Consider the following 23,119-nt stretch of genomic DNA (forward strand, 5'->3'; position numbering starts at 1 on the left):
TTCTAAAGCTTTCCTAATAATGTACTCAATCAGATGTCTTTTAAGTGCTGTAATTGTACCAGCTTCCACACTCTCTCTGGCAGCTCATTCCATACACGTACCACGTTCAGCTTGAAAACATTGCCCCTTAGATCCCTTTTAAATCTTTTCCCTCACACCTTAAGCCTGTGCCCTCCAGTTTTGGACTCACCTAACCTGGGAATAAGACCCTGGCTGTTTACCCTATCCATGCCCCTTTGTGATTTTATCAACCTCTAAGGTCACCTCTCAGCATCAGATGCTCCAAGGAAAACAGGCTCAGCCTATTCAGCCTCTCCCTATAGTTCAAACCCTCAACCCTGGCAACATCTTTGCACATCATTTTGGAATCCTTTCAAGTTTTGTAATATCACTCCTACAGCGGGGAGACCAGGACTGGAAGTAGAATTCCAGAAGTGGCTGAATCTATGTCCTGTAGAGCTACAAAATAATGTCACAACTCCTATACTCAATGCATTGACCAACAAAGGAAAGCACCTTCTTCACTACTCTGCCTGCCTATGATTCCACTTTCAATGAACTATGAACCTGCACCTCAAGGTCTCTCTGTTCAGCAACACTCCCCAGGACCTTCCCAGTCCTGCCCTGATTTGCTTTTCCAAAATGCAGCACCTCACATTTATCAGAATTACACTCCATCTGCCATTCCTCAGCCCATTTGATTGAAGTCCCATTGTACTCTGAGGTAACCTTCTTCATTATCCACTACACCTCCAATCTTGGTGTCTATGTAAAGTCACTAACCATAGCTCCTATTTTCACATAGAAATCATTTATATAAATGATGAAAAGCAGTGGACCCAGCACCAATCCTTACAGCATATTGCTCATCACAGCCTCCAGTCTGAAAAGCAACCCTCCATCACTACCCTCTGTCTCCAACCTTCCAGGCAAATTTGTATCCAAATAGCTAGCTCTCCCTGTGTCCCATGGTGTCTAACTTGCTAACCAGTCTGTTATGTGGAACCTTGTTGAACGTCTTTCTGAAGTCCAAGTTAGTGATTTCCATGCTCAAAGCCTAATCATTTCTTGCCTTTCCAATTACATCTAAATCCTGATTCTGAGAAGCCCTTCCAACAACTTGCCTGACTTCAGGCTCACTGGTGTATTGTTCCCTGGCCTTTCCTCATCACCTTTCTCAAATAATGGCACCTGGCTTGCAGCACCTCACCTGTGGCTATCGGTGATACAAATTGATTCTTGATTGGTAAGGGGATCAGGGTTATCAGATGAATGAGATTGAGAAACATATCAGCCACGATCGAATAGTGGAGCAGACTCAATGGGCTAAATGGCCCAATTCTGCTCCTATGTTTTATGATCTTATGGTCTCGAATCGACAAGGGCCAATTTACAGATTAGTGTTAGAAAGACAGAATTAAAAGCACTCTATCCGAATGCGCATAGCATTCACAACAAGAGAGGTGAATTGATAGTGCCAGTTGAAGTAAAAAGGTATGATTTAATTGCCACTATGGAGACATGGCTCCAGGATGACCATGTCCAGAAACTGAACATTTAAAATTTAAGAGGGATGGACAAGAAGAAAAATGAGATGTGATAATGCTGATAATGAGGGATGGGATCAGTAAATTAGTGTGAGGATCTTCAACTGGAACAATAGAATATGGAACCTGTTTGGGTGGAGCTCAGGAATAACAATGGACAATAAACATTTGTAGCAGTGATTAAAGGTACCAAACAGTAGTGATAATTTAGGGCATAGTATTATACATCTGAGTTGTTTACTGTATTTTTGAGTTGAAATGGAAGAAAAATCCAATCTGGCCACATCATGAATCTATGTTGAGGCAACATTGTTTATATCTGAACTCATTACTGCTGCCATGTTGCTTTGGTATGTGCTGTGGTCACTTATATTAGGACTTCTGTTTTTACAAACCTAGGAGCAGATTAAGCCATTGAGCCTACTCCTCCATTCAATTCAATCATTTTTTCTCATCCATTTCATTCCTTTTACTCACACTAATCACATATCCCTTTCTGTTGTTAATTGTTAGAAGTTGTCAATCTCTGCTTTAAACATACTCAATGACTGAGCTTCAACAGCCCTCTGGAGTAAGAATTCCAAACATTCACAATGCTATGAGTCAAAGAAATTCTCAACTTGGTCCTAAATCCTTTGATTTGACTTTGTATCCCATGGGTTCGAGACTCAAACCAGAGGAAACATCTTTCCTGCATCTAGGCAAAAGTGAGGACTGCAGATGCTGGAGATTAGAGTTGAGAGTGTGATGCTAGAAAAGCACAACAGGTCAGGCAGCATCTGCAGAGCAGGAAAATCGACGTTTCGGGCAAAAACCCTTCATCAGGAATGAGGCTGGTAGCCTCGGGGGGGTGGAGAGATAAATGGGAGGGGTTGGGGCTGGGCAGAAAATGGCTGAGAGTGCAATAGGTGGATGGAGGTGGAGGTAATAGTGATAGGTCGGAGGGGAGGGGGGTGCGGATAGGTGGAAAGGAAGATGGACAGGTAGGACAGGTCATGTGGGTGATGCCGAGTTGAAAGGTTGGAACTGAATAAGGTGGGGGGAAGGTAAATGAGGAAACTGGTGAAATCCACATTGATGCCATGGGGTTGGAGGGTCCCGAGGCAGAAGATGAGGCGTTCTTCCTCCAGGCATCAGGTGGTAAGGGAGTGGTGAATGGGTGGAGATTTCAAGAGGAATTTCAAGGCTGGAAGAAGAACGCCTCATCTTCTGCCTTGGGGCACTCCAACCCCATGGCATCAATGTGGATTTCACCAGTTTCCTCATTTCCCCTTCCCCCGGTTCCAACCTTAAAACTTGGCATTGCCCTCATGACCTGTCCTACCTGTCCATCTTCATTCCCACCTATCCACACCCTCCTCCCCTCCGACCTATCACCATTTAGCCCACCTCCATCCACCTATCGCACTCTCAGCTACCTTCCCCCAGCCCCCACCCATCTCCCATTTATATATCCACTCCCAAGGCTCCCAGCCTCATTCCTGATTAACAGCTTTTGCCTGAAGCATTGATTTTCCTGCTCCTCGGATGCTGCCTGACCTACTATGCTTTTCCAGCACCACACTCTCGAATCTTACCTGCATCTGCCCTGTCTATCCCTTTACGTACCTTATAGTTCTCAATGAGACCATCTCTCATTCTTAAGAACTGCAGAGGAAACTGGCTCAGTTTCTGTTCACAGCACAGTCTTGGAAAAGTCCTAGGAACAAGCCTGGTAAATCTTTGTCATAGCTGCTCAATGCAATAATATCTTTCCTAAGGCAAGGGGACCAAAACTGCGCAAGATACCACATGTGGTCTGACCAAGGTCTAGACCAGTGTTTCTCAACATGGGCGGAAGCACCCTCTGAGGGGCGTTTGCCTCCCTTCGGTGGGCGTTGAAGTCAGAGGAGGTGGCAAGAGGGCACTGAATGACTTTGTAGAGAGCTTACCAATCACTTGGAAGATTGTTGTGTCTTTGAAGGACATTGCTGTGTGCAGATGAATAGTTGCATAACACGAGTCTGTTATTTTCCCTGCACCCATGGAGGCGTATGCTCTGATTGGTTGCTGAGCTATTTTTGATAGTCTTCTCTGTGAATGGCAACCCATTTGAACTCGTTCACAGTTGGCACTGATTCTACTGCCGAGATCAATATCACCCAACTCGTGTCGCTTCTAGAAAGACGAAACTGCAGCTTTTCAACTGTTCTACCGGGTGGCAGAATTAATGCACATTACAGCTAATTAACCAATCATTGCCACTTGTCTGAGCATCTTAAAATTATCGTGATAAGGTAATACTCATGATTCCATCAGGGTATTCGAGTGACAGTGTAAAAATGGCCTCATTGAGTAAGAAAAAGTGCAGGCAGTATAGCATGGACTATTTGTGATATGGCTTTATTCAATCTCCATCTAATAAGCAGTTACCACTGTGCTTGCTCTGTCAACAAAATTTTCCAATGAAGCCATGAAGTCTTATTAAACATTTGGAAAAGAAACACAGTGACAAAAAGGACCAAGATTTGGCATATTTTCAAACATTAAAGAATAAATTCAATCAGCGACCAATGATTTCCACTGCTTTTTCAAAGATTGGAGCCACAAATGTGGATGGCCTTGTGGCATCATACAACATAGCGAAGCCAATTGCAAAATGTGGTAAACCTCATTCCGTGGATGAATTGTTGGTGCTTCCAACATTGCCGAAGTATCATCAACCGTGCTACATCAGGAACCATCAATGACTATCAAGCGTATTCCTCTTAGCAACAATTCCGTGAGAAGGCACATCAACAAAATGGCCTCAAATGTTGAGGATAAATTATGTTCCCTTTTGATATTGAAAGAAATCGCCTTACAAATTGATGAAAGTACTATATGCGGAAATAAAGCTTTACTTTTGGGGTACATACATTTCATCGACAAAAATGAAATACGAGAAGAATGACTTTTTGCTCTGGATCTACTGACAGATATCAAAGGTAAGACTATCTTCGACTGTGTCAAGGATTATTTTGATAAAATGTCTGTTCCCCTCAAAAACATTGTTGCTTGTGCTATGGATGGCGCGCGTGCTATGACTGCCCAACATTGGGGATTTGTCGCATTATTAAAGAGAGAAGTGCCACATGTTTTCACAGTATACTGCATAATCCATCGGCAGCATCTGGCTGCAAAGAAACTTAGTGAAGCCCTCAACCATTCTCTACTAGTGGTGATAGATCTGGTAAATTATATAAAGAGACATGCTCTGAATGAATGACTTCTCCGCCAACTCTGTAAAGATAATGAAGATGAATTTTGCAATTGCTGCTACACACAGAAGTGAGATGGCTCTCGAAAGGAAAATGCCTCAATCATTTCCATGAATTGTTCGATTCTATTATCGAGTTCCTGCACAGAAATAATGAAAACCTTTGTATGAAAGCCAAAACCGTAAAACACGACTGTGCCTATCTTGCGGATATATTCGATAAGTGCAATTCGCTGATCATGTAGATACAAGGAGATGATGTGAGTTTCATAAAAGCAAGGAATGTTGATTCATCTTTTATTGCAATACTTGATCTCTTTCATCGGAATATCCGTCGTCGTGAGTTTTACCAGTTCCCAAGTTTAAACAATATCGCGGAGCATGTTACTGATGATCAATTACTTATCTACTCAGCTAACATTTGTGCACTGCAGGATGATATGAAAATACGATTTGCTGAACTTATCGAGATGGAGGCCCCTACATGGCTGACTGACTGACCCCTTTATCTCATCCGCAGAAGATATGGACATTCACCTTCAGGAAGAAATGACAGAGCTCCAAAATGACACTGCAATGAAAATTCGGTTTTCGCAAATGGGTGAGCCCCTTGTTTGGATTCAAGATGCCACCCGATGTCGTTTCCCGCTATTAAGCGAAGAGGCGAAGCGGTTTGCACGACCATTTCCTACCCCTTAATTGGTTGAGAAAGGATTCAGTGCCATCGCCAGAATACAAGATAAGACCCGCAATCGCATGGATGTTGTTCAGCGTGGTGACCTGAGATTGCTTTTGACAAAAAAATTAAACCAGATGTTTTTTTAGATTACTTACAGTGAGGAAACAGGCCCTTCGGCCCAACAAGTCCACACCGCCCTGCCGAAGCGCAACCCACCCATACCCCTACATTTACCCCTTACCTAACACTACGGGCAATTTAGCATGTATATGATTTAGCAAGACAACATGAACCATAAGGATCGCGTTGATTATTTTGCTATCACAGACTAAATTTTATACAGGGTGAGCCAAAAGTAGGTGGACAGTAAGAACAGTAATAAATGATAACTTTTTTTTTGTTGTATATAAAACATATTTCACAAACGATTTCCATTTTCAGCACTGCAGTGTATTGCAGCTATATGTGCAAAAACAGACTTTGGTGATTTGGGGGCATTGCATGATTTCAAGGATAAGAAGGGGGCGTTGAATACGGAAAGGTTGAGAAACACTGGTCTAGACAATTAAAATAACACTTTGGTCCTTGTACTCAAATCATCTTGCAATAACGGCTAATATACCACTATTTTTTCTAATTGCTTGATGTATCTGCAAGTCAACCTCAACTTATTCATGAGCACACCCTTTGTACATCTAAATGTTCTAACTTCTGACCATTTAAGAAATACTCTGCACATTGTTTTTTTCTACCTCAGATTTTTCCACATTATAATCCATTAGTTTTGTTTTTGCCCATTCATTATGTCTGCTCAAATCTTCTCGAAGCTGTTTTGCAAATTTCCTACAGCACACATTCCTAACAATAAACCTAATTCTAAATCTAATTCTAGCTCTGTGTCATCCATGTGTCATTAGTCACATCCTGCTAAAGCTAGAATGACCCATTGTCCCACTCTTTTATCAACCTGTTAGTCAATCCTGAAGCCATTCAATTTTCAATTTCCAATTTTGTTAACTAACCTTTTGTGGGGGACTTTATCAAAAACCTTCCAAAAATTGAAGTACTGTATGTTACTTCCAAAACTACCCTTTACCAATCCTGTTAGCAATATCTTCCATAAACTCCAACAGCTTTGTCAAACATGACTTCCCATTCACAAATCCTTGCTGATTATCCCCAATAAGAACGCATGAAATAGGAAAAGGAGGCCATTTGGCCCCTCAAGCCTGCCCTGCTATTCAACTCAATCAGGCCTCAACTCCTCATTTGCACTAGCTCAGCATACAATCGGATAATTATTGTCCAAGTATCCATTTAGCATATTCTTTATCATATATTCCAACAGAAAAATAGGTCTGTAATTCCCTGCTTTCTTACACTGTCCCTTCTTAAATGGCATGCGCAACCTTTCAATCTACAGGAACTATTCCAGAATATGGAACTTCATAAATAATCGCTAATGCATCTCCTATCTCCATTGCGGTCTCTTTCAACATTCTGGGAAGTAGAATATCAGGTTGGGGAATTTATCACCTTTCAGTCCCATTAGTTTCTTCAACACTACTTGTACAAATTTCCTTCAATTCCTCATTCTCCCTGGTACCATGGATCCCTAATTCTGGGAAATTTCTTATGTCTTTATCTTACTCAGTGGAAGACAAATACAAAGTAATAATTGAGCTTCTCTGCCGTTTCGTTATTTCTAATTATAATTCCTCTTGAGCCTGCCTGTAATTAACCCTCATTTCATTGAGTCAAACATTTCATACCTGTGAAAGCTTTAACAGTCTGTTTTCATGAGTTTTGTTATACATGCTCTAATCAGTTTCTCATCAGTTTCTTGGCCATCCCCTGTTGTATTCTAATGTCCTTCCAATGCTCAGGTTTGTTACTATTTTTGGCAACTTGATAAGCTGTTTCTTTTAACCTTATCCAATGCGTATTTTTTTTGTTTGCCACCGTTGTGGATACAACTTTGTGCTCTGAACGCCGTTGTTGCTGGTATCTGTGCCCTGGCTATTTGCGTCAAGGTTGCGTTGTTGCTGTTGTGATGTTGAAAGAGGCTTTGTGTCCTCACTCGCCACATGGATGGGAAGGGGTTGCGCTACTGTGTGATGCTGCTGCTGCACCGTGCTGCGCCTGGCCCACATGAGGCGCTGCAAAGTTGGCGGGGCCAGGGAGGGGTTGGGGGGGGGGGGGGGTGGTGTGGACGAACTGGGGTAAGGTGGGGGAGTGGGCGAAAGGGGAACTGTCCATCAGCGGGGGCGGGCGGTGACGTCTGCGGGTAGCATTGATAGCTGGGGCCCCCCGCTCTCCCAGAGCACAATGAGCCGGCGAGCGGTAGCGGCTGGGAGACGGGGGAGCTCCGCGGCTGCAGCGCACAAAGCGGCGCAAGGACAATGAAGGCGTTGCTGTCTCTCAGCCGGGTCGCTCGCACGGCACTCAGGAGGCTGACAAAGGAGGCGCCGGCCAACTACAGACTGGCAGCAAGCAGAGCGGAATCTCAGGTAACGCTTGGGGGGGGGGGGTGGGAATAGAGGGAGAGAGAGCTGTTAGGGCCACCAGACCAGACCCTCATCCGAACCAGAGAGTGAGGAAATCCAGTGGGGCAGCCTGCACTCATCCCCCATGCAGACCACTTGGTCAATACTGCAGAGACTGCTCATCAAACAATGCAGCACGTTCAGGACAAATATATGCTTAACGTGATACCTTTGACTATCTTTGCTGTTAATTTGCGAACTTCAAATGATCACAATTAGGTTTTGTTTAGAAGAGAACTTCGTGTCCCGGACAGTAGTCAAATGCCTCCAGTCCACTCCAGTTAACCCTTAGGGTATAATTGGGTAAGCAACTTGTAGGAACCTAAATGCTACCTCTAAAGCCGAACTTATTTAACGGTTTGTACCTTACTGTGAATTATTTGCAGAATTATTTCTGGACTATAATAGGATCCCCTTTCCGAGTCTTGTGTGTTCTCCTTTCAAGTAGCTGATTAAAACCTGGCTCATTGGCCAGCGTTTGGTCATTAATTTCGTGGTTCACTGTCAGTTTTTGGCTGAATACCCTGTGAAGCGCGCTCGAATGTTTGCCTACACATTACAACGGGTTGTTAGTTTAGGATTTGTTGTGTTTTTAGTGATTATAGATTTGTATCATCGATTGCCTTAAATAACTGGAAAATGAAATTATGACCCTGGATTCAGAAAGGAAAAACAATAGCATTGCTTTCTTTCTATTCCTTGTAGATGTAAGTAACACATGTCAAATGTTCTTAATATTACCACTTAATATGTTCTTAATATTCCAGCCATATTGCTTTTTTTGATAATTAGAAAGAGCAAATATGGTTGAAATTCGTTATCAAATCAATCTGCCTATTATGGTTTCCACATTGGCCAAATCTAGAGTAAATTCTGGTGTACCTAGGGTCCAATTTCAGTACAACAGTAGTTTTATTTCAAGACTGTGTGCTATTGAATGATATACTGACTGATGCATGTGATATATTGCATTCTGCAGTGATTTTCTAAAAGCTGTAAACATTTCATTTTGTGGAAATTGTGTAACTTACCTATGCACTGAAGAAATATGTGCCTCGTTGGACTAGATCTGCTGTGCTCCTTTATAAAAGGAGCCTTTGTCCATTCTCCGGCCTATAAACTCTAAAATATGCAATTTTAAAATTGCAAGTAATATGCAATTACTTACCATATAATATTAGTTAGTACATTATTATGGTGATCTCTTATAACGTTATTCATGAGTTTAATTTTTGCCTATGAAGATTAGATATCCATTTTACACCCTGGGAAAATTGACCTTTCATGTTAATTAAAACTGATCCCATCGGTTTACTATTGGGTGGATTAGCTTATTGTTCCCTGTCCCTACTCTCTGTTTCTTTCGTATGAATTATTTTTTCCCCTTTTGTACTCCTTCCTCTTCCTCTCTTTACCCTTGCTCTTGCCTCATACTCTCATGACAGTGTCTGTAACATTGACTCTTTTTCTCATTGTTTTACTTTCATGTTTTTGTGTCTTTTCAAATTTCAGTTTCCCTCTGTTGCCACTTTAAATCTAATTTTAAAGAAGCTCTCACATTTGATCATCTACTCTATTTTCCTACTGTTTTGAAACTTAGGTAGGGGTGTCAGAGAAGGAGGGGGCCAATGCAGACAAATGAGACTCATTTATTTTGCAAATGCTGGCCAGCATGGACTAGAGTCATAGAGATGTACAGCATGGAAGCAGACCCTTCAGTCCAAGCCGTCCGTGCCGACCAGATATCCCAACCCAATCTAGACCCACCTGCCAGCATCTGGCCCATATCCCTGCAAACTCTTCCTATTCAAATACCCATCCAAATGCCTCTTAAATGTCACAATTGTACCAGCGACCACCACATCCTCTGGCAGCTCATTCTATACACGTATCACCCTTTGCATGAAAAAGTTGCCTGTAGGTCTCTTTTATATCTTTCCCCACTCACCCTAAACCTATGCCCTCTAGTTCTGGACTCCCCAACCCCAGGGAAAATACTTTGACTATTTATCCTATCCATGCCCCTCATAATTTTGTAAACCTCTATAAGGTCACCCCTTAGCCTCTGAAGCTCCAGGGAAAGCAGCCCCAGCCTGTTCAGCCTCTCTCTATAGCTCAAATCCTCCAACCCTGGCAACATCCTTGTAAATCTTTTCTGAACCCTTTCAAGTTTCACAACATCTTTTCAATAGGAAGGAGACCAGAATTGCATGCAATATTCCAACAGTGGCCTAACCAATGTCCTGTACAGCCGTAACATGACCTCCCAACTCCTGTACTCAATACTCTGACCAATAAAGGAAAGCATACCAAATGCCTTTTTCACTATCCAGCTACCTACGACTCCACTTTTAAGGAGCTATGAACCTGCACTCCAAGGTCTCTTTGTTCAGCAACACTCGCTAGGACCTTACCATTAAGTGTATAAATCCTGCTAGGATTCGCTTTCCCAAAATGCAGTACCTCGCATTTATCTGAATTAAACTCCATCTGCCACCTCTTAGCCCATTGGCCCATCTGGTCCAGATCCTGTTGTAATCTGAGGTAACCCTCTTCGCAGTCCACTATACCTCTAATTTTGGTGTCATCTGCAAACTTACTAACTATACCTCTTATGCTTGCATCCAAATCATTTATATAAATGACAAAAAGTAGAGAACCCAGCATCGATCCTTGTGGCACTCCACTGGTCACAGGCCTCCAGTCTGAAAAACAACCCTCCTCCACCATTCTCTGTTTTCTACCTTTAAGCCAGTTCTGTATCCAAATGGCTAGTTCTCCCTGTATTCCATGAGATCTAACCTTGCTAATCAGTCTCCCATGGGGAACCTTGTCGAACGCCTTACTTAAGTCCATATAGATCACATCTACTGTTCTGCCCTCATCAATCTTCTTTGTTCCTTCTTCAAAAAACTCAATCAAGTTTGTGAGACATGATTTCCCACGCACAAAGCCATGTTGACTGTCCCTAATCAGTCCTTGCCTTTCCAAATACATGTACATCCTGTCCCTCAGGATTCCCTCCAACAACTTGCCCACCACTGAGGTCAGGTTCACCAGTCTATAGTTCCCTGGCTTGTCTTTACCACCCTTCTTAAACAGTAACACCATGTTTGCCAACCTCTAGTCTTCCGGCATCTCACCTGTGACTATCGATGATACAAATATCTCAGCAAGAGGTCCTGCGATCACTTTTCTAGCTTTGCACAGAGTTCTAGGGTACACCTGATCAGATCCTGGGGATTTATTCACCTTTGACCATCTCAAGACATCCAGCACTTGCTCCTCTGTAATCTGGACATTTTGCAAGATGTCACCATATATTTCCCTACAGTCTATATCTTCCATATCCTTTTCCACAGTAAATACTGATGCAAAATATTCATTTAATATCTCTCCCATTTTCTGTGGCTTCACACAAAGGCTGCCTTGCTGATCTTTGAGGGGCCCTATTCTCTCCCTAGTTACCCTTTTTTCCTTAATATATTTGTAAAAACCCTTTGGATTCTCCTTAACTCTATTTGCCAAAGCTATCTCATGTCCCCCTAGTTGGTCCTATGTGTCTGTTTCCATGCTGTATGACTCTGTGACTTACTTGGAATGGATTACCACTGGTGCTTTACATGTAGGAGCACAACTATGTAAGTGGATAAAAATGTGATTGACATATTTTGAAACCTGAGGACTAGTAATTACATGGATTAGCAAGCCAGAGACGAATGCAACTTAATGACCTTGCTATGATCAAGGCTAAGATAATTTTAGCTTCAAAATATGCCTCGTTGCTGTTCGTGAATTGTGCAGTTGCAAACTTTAATGATACAATCACCAAAATGTTAATTGTTTACTTGATTTCTAGTTGTGAAGTGAAACCAGAGAAATATTTTAAAAACTGAATTCTTTCCAGATTTCTGCTGCTTTGGTACGATGTTCTTCAAATAAGCTTTGAAAGGAAGAGTTGGCAGATGAGGTGAAATTGTGTAGTTGCTACGTACAGGCTTCAGTGGTGGCATCAAGCTGAAATCTATTTATTATGTAGTTTGACCTAAGGTAGCCAAGTGACTGTTTTAAAATGTTGGTGGTGAGCAGTCTTCATGGAATCTATTGTTCAGGATATCTGCTTTTTCCTTTGTACAGCCAAGTTGAGAAAAGGTAGAAAATACAACAATTGAGTTCTGATTAGACTCAATGGTGCAACACGTAACATTTAGCTGTCTTGTGATAAACTTTGTAGCCTACAACTGACTGAAAAAAATGCCACTAAGATCTTAGGAGGAAGACACAATATAAGGCTAAATATTTCTCAGCTTTATCAGGGTTGGAGTTTGTCTCTTTGTGCAATGGGCTTTCTTTTGTCATGACAATTTACCAGTTTGTTATCCTTTCAATCTAATTTCTGTCCTAACCCTGAGACTTTGTAAAATGTTTTAATTTTTGCTTTGTTAATTTAGGCCATGGAAAAGCTTGCAGTAAATTTTCTAAACATGCTGAGATAGCTTTCAGCTGTGTGAACATTGCCCATTAGAAATCACACTCTATGAGTGACCTAGTGCAAATCCTAATTCGATGTTCAGGTAACAACAATCTCTTCCCATCCCTACCCCCAACACATACACACACACACGTAGTGATAATATAAAACAATGGTGAAGGTACAGTGTAGGTTTTTTAACATGTTACCAAAGGTGAGAAGGTTACAATTGTGAAGATAGACTAGAGAAATTGAGCCTTATTCAATGGAGCTGAAATGACTGAGTTGAATAGATTTTTACAATCTTCCAGATTATGTTGGGATCAGTAGTGACCAATTAATCTCTAATGTATGACAAGTTGTAATAAGAGACCATGAATTTAAGATTAAAAATGTATTAAAGGAAAGTCGAGAAAAAATCTTCACAGAAGGTTGTTAGCTTCATGAGTTTTTTGCCATATACTACTGTTGAAGTGTAATTGATAAACACCTCTACAAAGATAAATAATTGAATGACACAGAGGACATATTGAATTGTACTATTAAATATTGAGGTGGGAATATTGAGCAAGTGATCATTTTCTCAAATTTATCTGCTATCCAGCACCTGAATTTGAATTATATCATGAAGATTGTTTTCAAACTTTCATAGGATCTCTACAGTGTGGAAACGGGCCATTTGACCTAACAAGTCTACACTGACCCTACAAAGAGTATCCCACCCAGACCCATTCCCCTACCCTATTATTCTACATTTCCACTGACTAATGCACCTAATCTACACATCCCTGAACACTATGGACAATTTAGCATGGACAACTCACCTAACCTGTACATCTTTGGACTGTGGGAGGAGACCGGAGCACCCAGAGGAAACTAAAGCAGGCGTGAGAATGTGCAAATGCAACCCAGACAGTCACCTGAGGCTGGAATCTAACCTGGGTCCCTGGAGCTGTGAGACAGCAGTTTTAACCACTCAGCCACCATGCCACCTTGAGGAAAATTCCAGAGCCAGGGCCCTGCAGACAGTTTGTTGTTATCTACAACCTCGTTCTGGCAGCTCCTGCGACAGCGTTGGTACCAAACCATAATGGCTTTGCTGTTCCTTTGGATTAGCCAGTTTCGTGGATAGGGGGGACATGCTTCATGGGCAACAACTTGTTCCCCATACCATACCACCTAGGCTTGCATCCTACCACTACTGCGCCTGGAGAGGACACTCCAGCTTCGCCTGCAGGGTTGACACAACAAGGGGGGGGACAGCAGATACTGGTATTAAGTCATCACTAGATTGGCATAGAGTGCAACACCAGGGGTTGCTCCTGATGGTGGGAGAGATTTTTGAATCCCACTGGACAGCTATTGCCCGCCTCAAGCTGGGCAGCCCCCAGCCAGTAAGGTGCTGTTCCACCACAGTCTGCTATCCTTATTGGGTGCATAGAGATTAGGAATTGTCCAATCAGCAGATTGCAATCACCGCACTAAGCAACAAAAGAAAACCGCAAAAGAGTCCAGCTCTAAAACTGGGAAGTTAGAACATCTGGCCAATGATGACTGGCCTCTAGAGAACCTCCAGGACATCAGCGACTCTAGGAAATTAGCTGACATAAATACCAATCTCAAGAGACTCAACATGGAGATAGCTGCCCTTCAGGAAGCAAGGCTGGCAGAGGCAGGCTCACAGAAGGAGAAGGACTGAACATTTTACTAGCTGGGAAAGGGCTCTGAAGAGCCCAGAGAGCACAGGCTCATCTTTACAGTAAACACCACCCTGATGAACACAGTCGAACCAGGTAGCAATGGCTCAGAGCATGTAATGACTCTTCGCCTCAACACCACCACAGGCCCAGTTACCCTTGTCAGTGTGTATGTCCTGACACTGTCCTCCATGGCAGACACAAAGGACGAGTTCTACGACAATCTTGCACTCCTCATTAGCAGCATCCCTAGGAAGGAGCAACTTGTTCTTCTGGGTGACTTCACCTCCAGAGTTGGTGCATACCACAAGTTGTGGCCCTCCTTCCTTGGGCATTTTGATGTGGGCAAAATGAATGAGAATGGACAGCGACTGCTCAAGCTGTGCACTTACCACAATTTGTGCATCACCCAACTCCTACTATGAGACAAAGCCTCAGCCCAAAGTTTCCTAGAGACACCCGCACTCAAAGCATTGGCACCAACTCGATCTGATCCTAGTTCGGTGCATCGCCATCAAACACGTTCTCATGCACACTCTTACTAAAGTGCGGACTGTGACACAGACTACTCATTAGTGTGTTGCAAGATCAGGCTGCAACCTAAGAGATTCCATTGCACTAAGCAACAGGGGAACCCTTGAATCAACGTCAGCAAGATGTCCCAGTCAGACCGTGTGCAACAGTTCTCAGAGGCTTTCGAGAGAGAACCCAGCACCTCACAACACTGAGATTCTGCCACAGAGAAGTGGGAACCTTGTGGGATACCGTGCACTGCACATTCCTGGCTATCTTTGGAAAGCAGACCTGCAAGACACACAACTGGTTTGAGGCTAAGGCATCTGAGATGACCCCTGGCGTTGAAGCCAAGCATGTTGCCCTAGCTGAATACAACCGGTCAGCTAGTGGGAAGAACCTGCAGATTCTCAGGGCTGCCAGGAACAAGATTCAGCAGACTGCAAGGCATTGTGCTAACGAGTACTGGACACTGCTAAGTGAGGAAATTCAGATGGCCACTATAATGGGGAACATTAGGGGAATGTAAGAAGGCATCAAGAAGGCAGTAGGACCAGGTCAGAGCAAGGCAGCCCTCCTCAAATCCTGTACTGGGGAAGTAATCAAAGATAAGGGCCAGCAGATAGAGAGATGAGTTGAACTCTTCTCTAATCTGTACTCCAGAGAGTATACCGTGTCTGCTTCAGCACTTGATGCCATCATGTGCTTGCCGACCATGGACGAGCTAGATGCAGAGCCATCAGTAGAAGAGCTCAGCAAGGCCATTGACAGCCTGGCCTAAGATAATGCCTCAGGTAGCGACGGGATTCCTCCTGATCTGATCAAGTGCTGCAAGACCAGCTTACTGCTCCCAATGTATGAAGTTCTCTGCTAATGCTGGCAAGGAGGAGCTGTACTGCAGGCCATGAGGTATGCCAAGATCATTGCCCTCTACAAGAACAAGGGTGAGAGAAGTGACTGCAACAACTACAGAGGCATCTCTCTCCTCAACACTGTCAACATAGCCTTTGCTCGAGTCAACTTGACTCACCTGCAGAAACTGGCAGAACGTGTATACCCAGAGTCACAGTGTCGCTTCTGAGTTAAAAGATCAACAGCAGACATGACCTTCTCCCTTCACCAACTGCAGAAGAAGTGCAGAGAACAGAAAATGCCCCTGTATATCACTTTCATTGACCTTACCAAGGTGTTTGACCTGGTCAACGTTTTCAAGGTTCCCCTGAAGATTAATTGCCCACCAAAACTGATCGAATCCTTCCATGGGAACATGAAGGGGACAGTGCAGTTCCACAGCAGCTCTTCTGAGCTCTTCGACATCATCCACAGCGGTGTCAAACAACGCTGCGTTCTTGCTCCCACACTCTTTGGAATTTTGATTTTTGCTGTGCTCTTGAAACATGCCTTTGGCACCGCAATGGAAGGGATTTACTTACACACTAGATCAAATGGCAGGCTCTTCAACCTGGCCCGCCTTACAGCCAAGACAAAAGGAAGTGCAGCACTCATCAGGGACATGCTGTTTGCCGATGATGCTGCAGTTGTAACACACACCAATCCGGAACTCCAGTCACTGATAGGTTGCCTCGCTCATGCTTGCAAAGAGTCTGGGCTGACTATCAGTCTAAAGAAGACAGGCATCCTGGGACAGGACATAGAGTCATCACCATCGATGACTATGAACTCAGTGCCGTTCGTCAGTTTACATACCTTGGTTGTACCATCACTGACAACCTCTCCTTGGACACAGATCTATAAGAGGATCGGCAAAGCAGCCTCAACTCTTACTCATGACTCGAGTATGGACAAATCTCAAGCTGACCGTGAAGTCAAAAATGTCAGTCTACAATGCCTGCATCATAAGCACACTGCTGTATGGCAGTGAAATGTGGAATACATATGCCAGACAAGAGAGAAGACTGACCACCTTCCACCTGAAGAGTATCTGCTGTATCCTAGCAAAACCGAGTGTCCAGCGCAGTGGTCCTATCTCTCGCTGGCCTTCCCAGCATGTACACTCTGCTCAGGCAGCGAAGTCTGCACTGGCTGGGCCAAGCCCACCGCATGGAGAATAACTGCATTCCAAAGGACATCCTCTATGGAGTGCTCATATCTGGGAAGAGATCCACAGGGCATCCCCAGCTGCCCTGCAAGGTCATCTGCATGAAGGACATGAAAGTGCTTGATATCGTTATGGAGTCCTGGGAACGGCCTGGAGCTGACTGCATGAGATGGAGAAGCACCCTGAACCAACACCTCAGAACAGGGTAAAAGAAGCTGATGAGTGCTGCAGCAGGCAAGCAAGCATGCAGGAAGGAGTGCAGCAGCTCGAGCAGATCAACAACCACATACAGATGTGACCTCTGCGACCAGGACTGTCACTCCAGCATTAGTCTCTTCAGTCACAAGTGACGTTGCTTCAGGGAAGCAGAAAGCTAGAACAACGAAGATACAACCCACGGTCAGCCATGACCGAAAGAGGCCTCCGTCACCATGCCACCAAGGTATTGAATTATAGCCAATTCAGAGGTCTGAGGAGTTAGTGAAGAAGTCTTCCTTTTGTAAATGGTGTTAAACTTTGCAAATGCTGAATTACTGGAAGAAAACCAATTTTTATTTTGATTTGGTCAATCCTGTGGCAGTATTGTCAGAATAAAATTCTCTGAATTGTTGGGCTCCTGAAGGGATTTGGATTTGACCTTTCCCAGCAATGAATTTGCTGAATGGCAAAACTAGATTTGCGAAGAAAGATTAAAATGTTGCTTAAACTTACATGATGTGTGTTTGCATCCAATTATCCAAGAAGTAACTAATTATCAAAAACGTAGCTCTGTCTGGTTCTTGTATTCTGTGTTCGTTGTATGTCACAATCAATTTCTCTGATCATCAGCATGTAAAATCAGAGGTTAATCCATTCTGACTGGTGTCACAATACACAACCGTAAGAAAACAGTAAGCATGTCAAGTCACATCAATTCATGTGCCTGACTGCCTCTTTTGCAATGCAGACAGTTTTCTACATTAGAATATTGTGCATGGCGGTATTGTTATGCTTCATTATTTATCACATTATTCATTTCTGTTGAAATTATTTAATATTTTGCAACTAAATAACTGTCAACGAAAACTAATTAGATTTATAATCATTCAGTTCTCCTGAGCAAAGATAATGTGCTGAATATTATGCTAAAAATATCAACATTGTAAATTTTAAATCAAGGCATTTCTATTGTGATGGAGTGCCATGGTATTGCTGCTCATTGCTTTCCAGATGGCAGCAGCAACTTGCTGGGAATAAAAGCACTGAGGGCAAATGATTAAGATGTGGCTTACTGAAAGGGTAGTTGTTGGCTTAGAAGCATCGATTACGGGATTGAAAATGGGCACACACCACTGTGCCTCTGAAATACATCCAGAATTGCTAGATCAAGGAATGGGGTATTGGTGCAACTGAACAAAATAGAGGTATCTTATCAAAATTTAAGATGAAAGGAACTTGCAAGGAATGCAGCTAATCACAAATAGTGCTTTTGTAGAAGAGTCAACCAATACCAACTCAATAATTATATCTCCAGCTGGGCACTCCAAGTGTACTCCCAGGCTCCTAACAGAGAGACTCTGAGAAAATATTTTCCAGGGGCTTACAGTATTGTAAGCATTAGCATCTTATTCTCTATTGTTTTATTTTTCATGTGCTTTTGTGTTATAAATGTGACCAATTAAATTCAGTCAGATTCTGTTATCTGCTAGGTTGGGATGATCATTTTCATTTTTCCTCTCTGAACTGTTTGAGATGTTTTTACTGCTGAAGATGTATAAGTCCAAGTAGCTGTTGGCTGTTTATTATTTTAAAAAAAAGACACAGAATTTCCATTAGTGACTGGTAGGTGTAAGTGATGTATTAAACAGCTGCTGACTAATTTTTAAATTATAGATATGTCATGCCTTGAAAAAGCATAATGTTACAGTTAAGTATTGGGAATAATAGTTTTACTTTTATAGTGTCATGGACAGATCATAAGGGCTGAACTTTACTAAAAATAAGCAGTGTCAATTTTTGGAAGTTTCAAGGAGCATTTCTCTGTGATCTCTGGTGAGTTATCTCCCATAATTCTCCACTGCTGACCTCATTACATATGCTTCACATTTTTGTGAAACTGCTGCTGTGCTATCTTGCGCTCACCAGTGGCAGGACTTTCTGGGTGTGCCAATGCTGGTGCTGTATTTAAAGCATACCTGTGCACCAAGTCATTGCTGCCAGTCATGAAACATTGATCACAGTACACGTAGTGGCAGGGAAACAAAACAGAATTGCTTCTGAGGGCACAAGCTGGCATGAGTGTCACTTCACTATAAACAGAATGCCACATGCATAAATATGTTAGCACTTTAAAATCACTACCGCTCTGATTTTTATTGTCGCTGCAGCTACAAGAATGAAGCTTCAGAAGCTACCCAACTTTGCATCACTACTCTTTCCCTTATGCGCATTGCAATTAAACATCCTGTCATACTTAGAGTCATAGAGATGTACAGCATGGAAACAGATCCTTCGGTCCAACCTGTCCATGCCAACCAGATATCCCAACCCAATCTAGTCCCAACTGCTAGTACCTGGCCCATATCCTTCCAAACCTTTCCTATTCATATACCCATCCAAATTGTACCAGCCTCCACCACATCCTCTGGCAGCTCATTCCATACCCGTACCACACTCTGTGTGAAAAAAATGCCACTTAGGTCTATTTTATATCTTTCCCCTCTTATGCTAAACCTATGCCCCCTAGTTTTGGACTCCCCATCCCCAGGGAAAAGACGTTGTCTATTTATCCTATCCATGCCCCTCATAATTTTGTAAACCTCTAGTAGGTCACCCCTCAGCCTCCAACGCTCCAGGGAAAACAGCCCCAGCCTGTTCAGCCTCTCTCTATAGCTCAAATCCTCCATCCCTGGCAACATCCTTGTAAACCTTTTCTGAACCCTTTCAAGTTTCACAATATCTTTCCGATAGCAAGGAGACCAGAATTGCACGCAATATTGCAATAGTGGCCTAACCGATGTCCTGTACAGCCGTAACATGACCTCCCAACTCGTACTCAATACTCTGACTAATAAAGGAAAGCATACCAAACGCCTTCTTTACTATCCTATCTACTTGCAACTTCACTTTCAAGGAGCTATGAACCTGCACTCCAAGGACACTTTGTTCAGCAACACTCCCTAGGACCTTACCATTAAGTGTATAAGTCCTGCTAGGATTCACTTTCCCAAAATGCAGTACCTCGCATTTATCTGAATTAAACTCCATCTGCCACTTCTTAGCCCATTGGCCCATCTTGTCCAGATCCTGTTGTAATCTGAGGTAACCCTCTTCGCAGTCCACTATACCTCTAATTTTGGTGTCATCTGCAAACTTACTAACTGTACCTCTTATGCTCGCATCCAAATCATTTATGTAAATGACAAAAAGTAGAGGACCCAGCATCGGTCCTTGTGGCACTCCACTGGTCACAGGCCTCCAGTCTGAAAAACAACCTTCCACCACCTTTGAGCCAGTTCTGTATCCAAATGGCTAGTTCTCCCTGTCTTCCGTGAGATCTAACCTTGCTAATCAGTCTCCCATGGGGAACCTTATCGAGCGCCTTACTGAAGTCCATATAGATCACATCTACTGTTCTGCCCTCATCAATCTTCTTTGTTCCTTCTTCAAAAAACTCAATCAAGTTTGTGAGACATGATTTCCCACGCACAAAGCCATGTTGACTGTCCCTAATCAGTCCTTGCCTTTCCAAATACATGTACATCCTGTCCCTCAGGATTCCCTCCAACAACTTGCCCACCACTGAGGTTAGGCTCACCGGTCTATAGTTCCCTGGCTTGTCTTTACCGCCCTTCTTAAACAGTGGCACCACATTACCCAACCTCCAGTCTTCCGGCACCTCACCTGTGACTATCGATTGTACAAATATCTCAGCAAGAGGCCCAACGATCACTTCTCTAGCTCGCAGAGTTCTAGGGTACACCTGATCAGGTCCTGGGGTTTCAAGACATCCAGCACTTCCTCCTCTGTAATCTAGACATTTTGCAAGATGTCACCATCTATTTCCTTACAGTCTATATCTTCCATATCCTTTTCCACAGTAAATACTGATGCAAAATATTCATTTAGTATCTCCCCCATTTTCTGTGGCTCCACACATAGGCCGCCCTGCTGATCTTTGAGGGGCCCTATTCTCTCCCTAGTTACCCTTTTGTCCTTAATATATTTGTAAAAACCCTTTGGATTCCCCTTAATTCTATTTGCCAAAGCTATCTCATGTCCCCGTTTTGCCCTCCTGATTTCCCTCTTAAGTATACTCCTACTTTCTTTATACTCTTCTAAGGATTCACTCAATCTATCCTGTCTATACCTGATATAAGCTTCCTTCTTTTTCTTAACCAAACCCTCAATTTCTTTAGTCATCCAGCATTCCCTCTACCTACCAGCCTTCCCTTTCACCCTGACAGGAATATACTTTCTCTGGATTCTTGTTATCTCATTTCTGAAGGCTTCCCATTTTCCAGCCGTCCCTTTACCTGCGAACATCTGCCTCCAATCAGCTTTCGAAAGTTCTTGCCTCATACCATCAAAATTGGCCTTTCTGCAATTTAGAACTTCAACTTTTAGATCTGGTCTATCCTTTTCCATCACTATTTTAAAATGAATAGAATTATGGACGCTGGCCCCAAAGTGCTCCCCTACTGACACCTCAATCACCTGCCCTGCCTTATTTCCCAAGAGTAGGTCAAGTTTTGCACCTTCTCTAGTAGGTACATCCACATACTGACTCAGAAAATTGTCTTGTATGCACTTAAGAAATTTCTCTCCTTCTAAACCTTTAACACTATGGCAGTCCCAGTTGATGTTTGGAAAGTTAAAATCCCCTACCATAACTACCCTATTATTCATACAGATAGCTGAGACCTCCTTACAAGTTTGTTTCTCAATTTCCCTCTGACTATTAGAGGGTCTATAATACAATCCCAATAAGGTGATCATCCCTTTCTTATTTCTCAGTTCCACCCAAATAACTTCCCTGGACGTATTTCTGGGAATATCCTCCCTCAGCACAGCTGTAATGCCACTTATCAAAAATGCCACTCCCCCTCCTCTCTTGCCTCCCTTTCTATCCTTCCTGTGGCATTTGTATCCTGGAACATTATGCTGCCAGTCCTGTCCATCCCTGAGCCATGTTTCTGTAATTGCTATGATATCCTAGTCCCATGTTCCTAACCATGCCCTGAGTTCATCTGCCTTTCCTGTTAGGCCCCTTGCATTGAAATAAATGCAGTTTAATTTATTAGTCCCTGCCTGCCTGCCTGCCTCAACCCCCACGCCCAACTCTGCCCCCGCATCCAACTCCGCCCCCACACCTAACTCCACCCACACACCTGACTCCGCCCCCCATACCTAACCCCACCCCCACTCCCAGCTCCAGCCCCACACCAGGTCCTAGGTCCTAGCTCCCAGCCCTGTTGTATTTTCACCTTCCCTCCAGACCTCCCCCTCTCTGAGGATGAAAGATCAGTCCTCAGCAGAAGCCTCACCTTCATCCCCCTACGCTCCCGGATTAACGAGTTCAACACGCGGCGAGACATCGAACAATTCTTCCGCTGCCTTCGCCTCCGTGCCTACTTCTTCAACCAGGATTCTCTCCCACTCTCTGACAACCCCTTCTCCCGCCTCCAACACACTCCATCCACCTGGACACCCGTGCTGGCCTCTTACCACCCTCGATCTCTTCATAGCCAACTGCTGCCGCGACATTAACCACCTCAACCTGTCCACCCCTCTTACCCACTCCAACCTCTCACCCTCGCAACATGCAGCCCTCCACTCCCTCCGCTCTAACCCCAACTCACTATCAAACTGGCAGACAAGGGAGGTGCGGTGGTAGTTTGGCGCACCGATCTTTACATTGCTGAGGCTAAATGCCAGCTCGCGGACACATGCCCCCTTGACCATGACTCCACCTCCCTTCACCAAACCATCATCTTCCAGACCATCCATAACCTCATCACCTCAGGGGATTCCCCCATCCACTGCCTCCAACCTCATAATCCCACAACCCCGCACCGCCCGTTTCTACCTCCTGCCCAAAATCCACAAACCTGACTGCCCCGGCCGACCCATTGTCTCAGCCATTCCTGATGAAGGGCTTATGCCCGAAATGTCGATTCTCCTGCTCCTTGGATGCTGCCTGACCTGCTGCGCTTTTCCAGCAACACATTTTTCTGCCTTGACTGTTTGACTCACTTCTGGTTCTCAACTGTATCAGTCTCAAATTGATCTCTTTCCTCACTATCTCCCTGGGTCCCACCCCCCCACCGTACTTGTTTAAATCCTCCCAAGCAGTTCTAGCAAATTTCCCTGCCAGTATATTAGTCCCCT

At 43.6% G+C, this 23,119-nt stretch overlaps 1 protein-coding gene across 1 annotated transcript in view; it reads left to right on the plus strand.

Annotated features, from left to right (window-relative positions):
- Positions 1-7,724: 7,724 nt before the first annotated feature.
- The window catches only part of LOC140483732 (haloacid dehalogenase-like hydrolase domain-containing 5), a 53,603-nt gene continuing 38,208 nt past the window's right edge, over positions 7,725-23,119 (plus strand). The window contains exon 1 of the mRNA XM_072582203.1: positions 7,725-7,974. Within this exon, the coding sequence (XP_072438304.1) occupies positions 7,867-7,974 (108 nt within the window). The 5' untranslated portion in view covers positions 7,725-7,866. The remainder of the gene's footprint in view (positions 7,975-23,119) is intronic.

The sequence above is a fragment of the Chiloscyllium punctatum genome, chromosome 12, assembly GCF_047496795.1.
Source record: "Chiloscyllium punctatum isolate Juve2018m chromosome 12, sChiPun1.3, whole genome shotgun sequence".
NCBI lineage: Eukaryota > Metazoa > Chordata > Chondrichthyes > Orectolobiformes > Hemiscylliidae > Chiloscyllium > Chiloscyllium punctatum.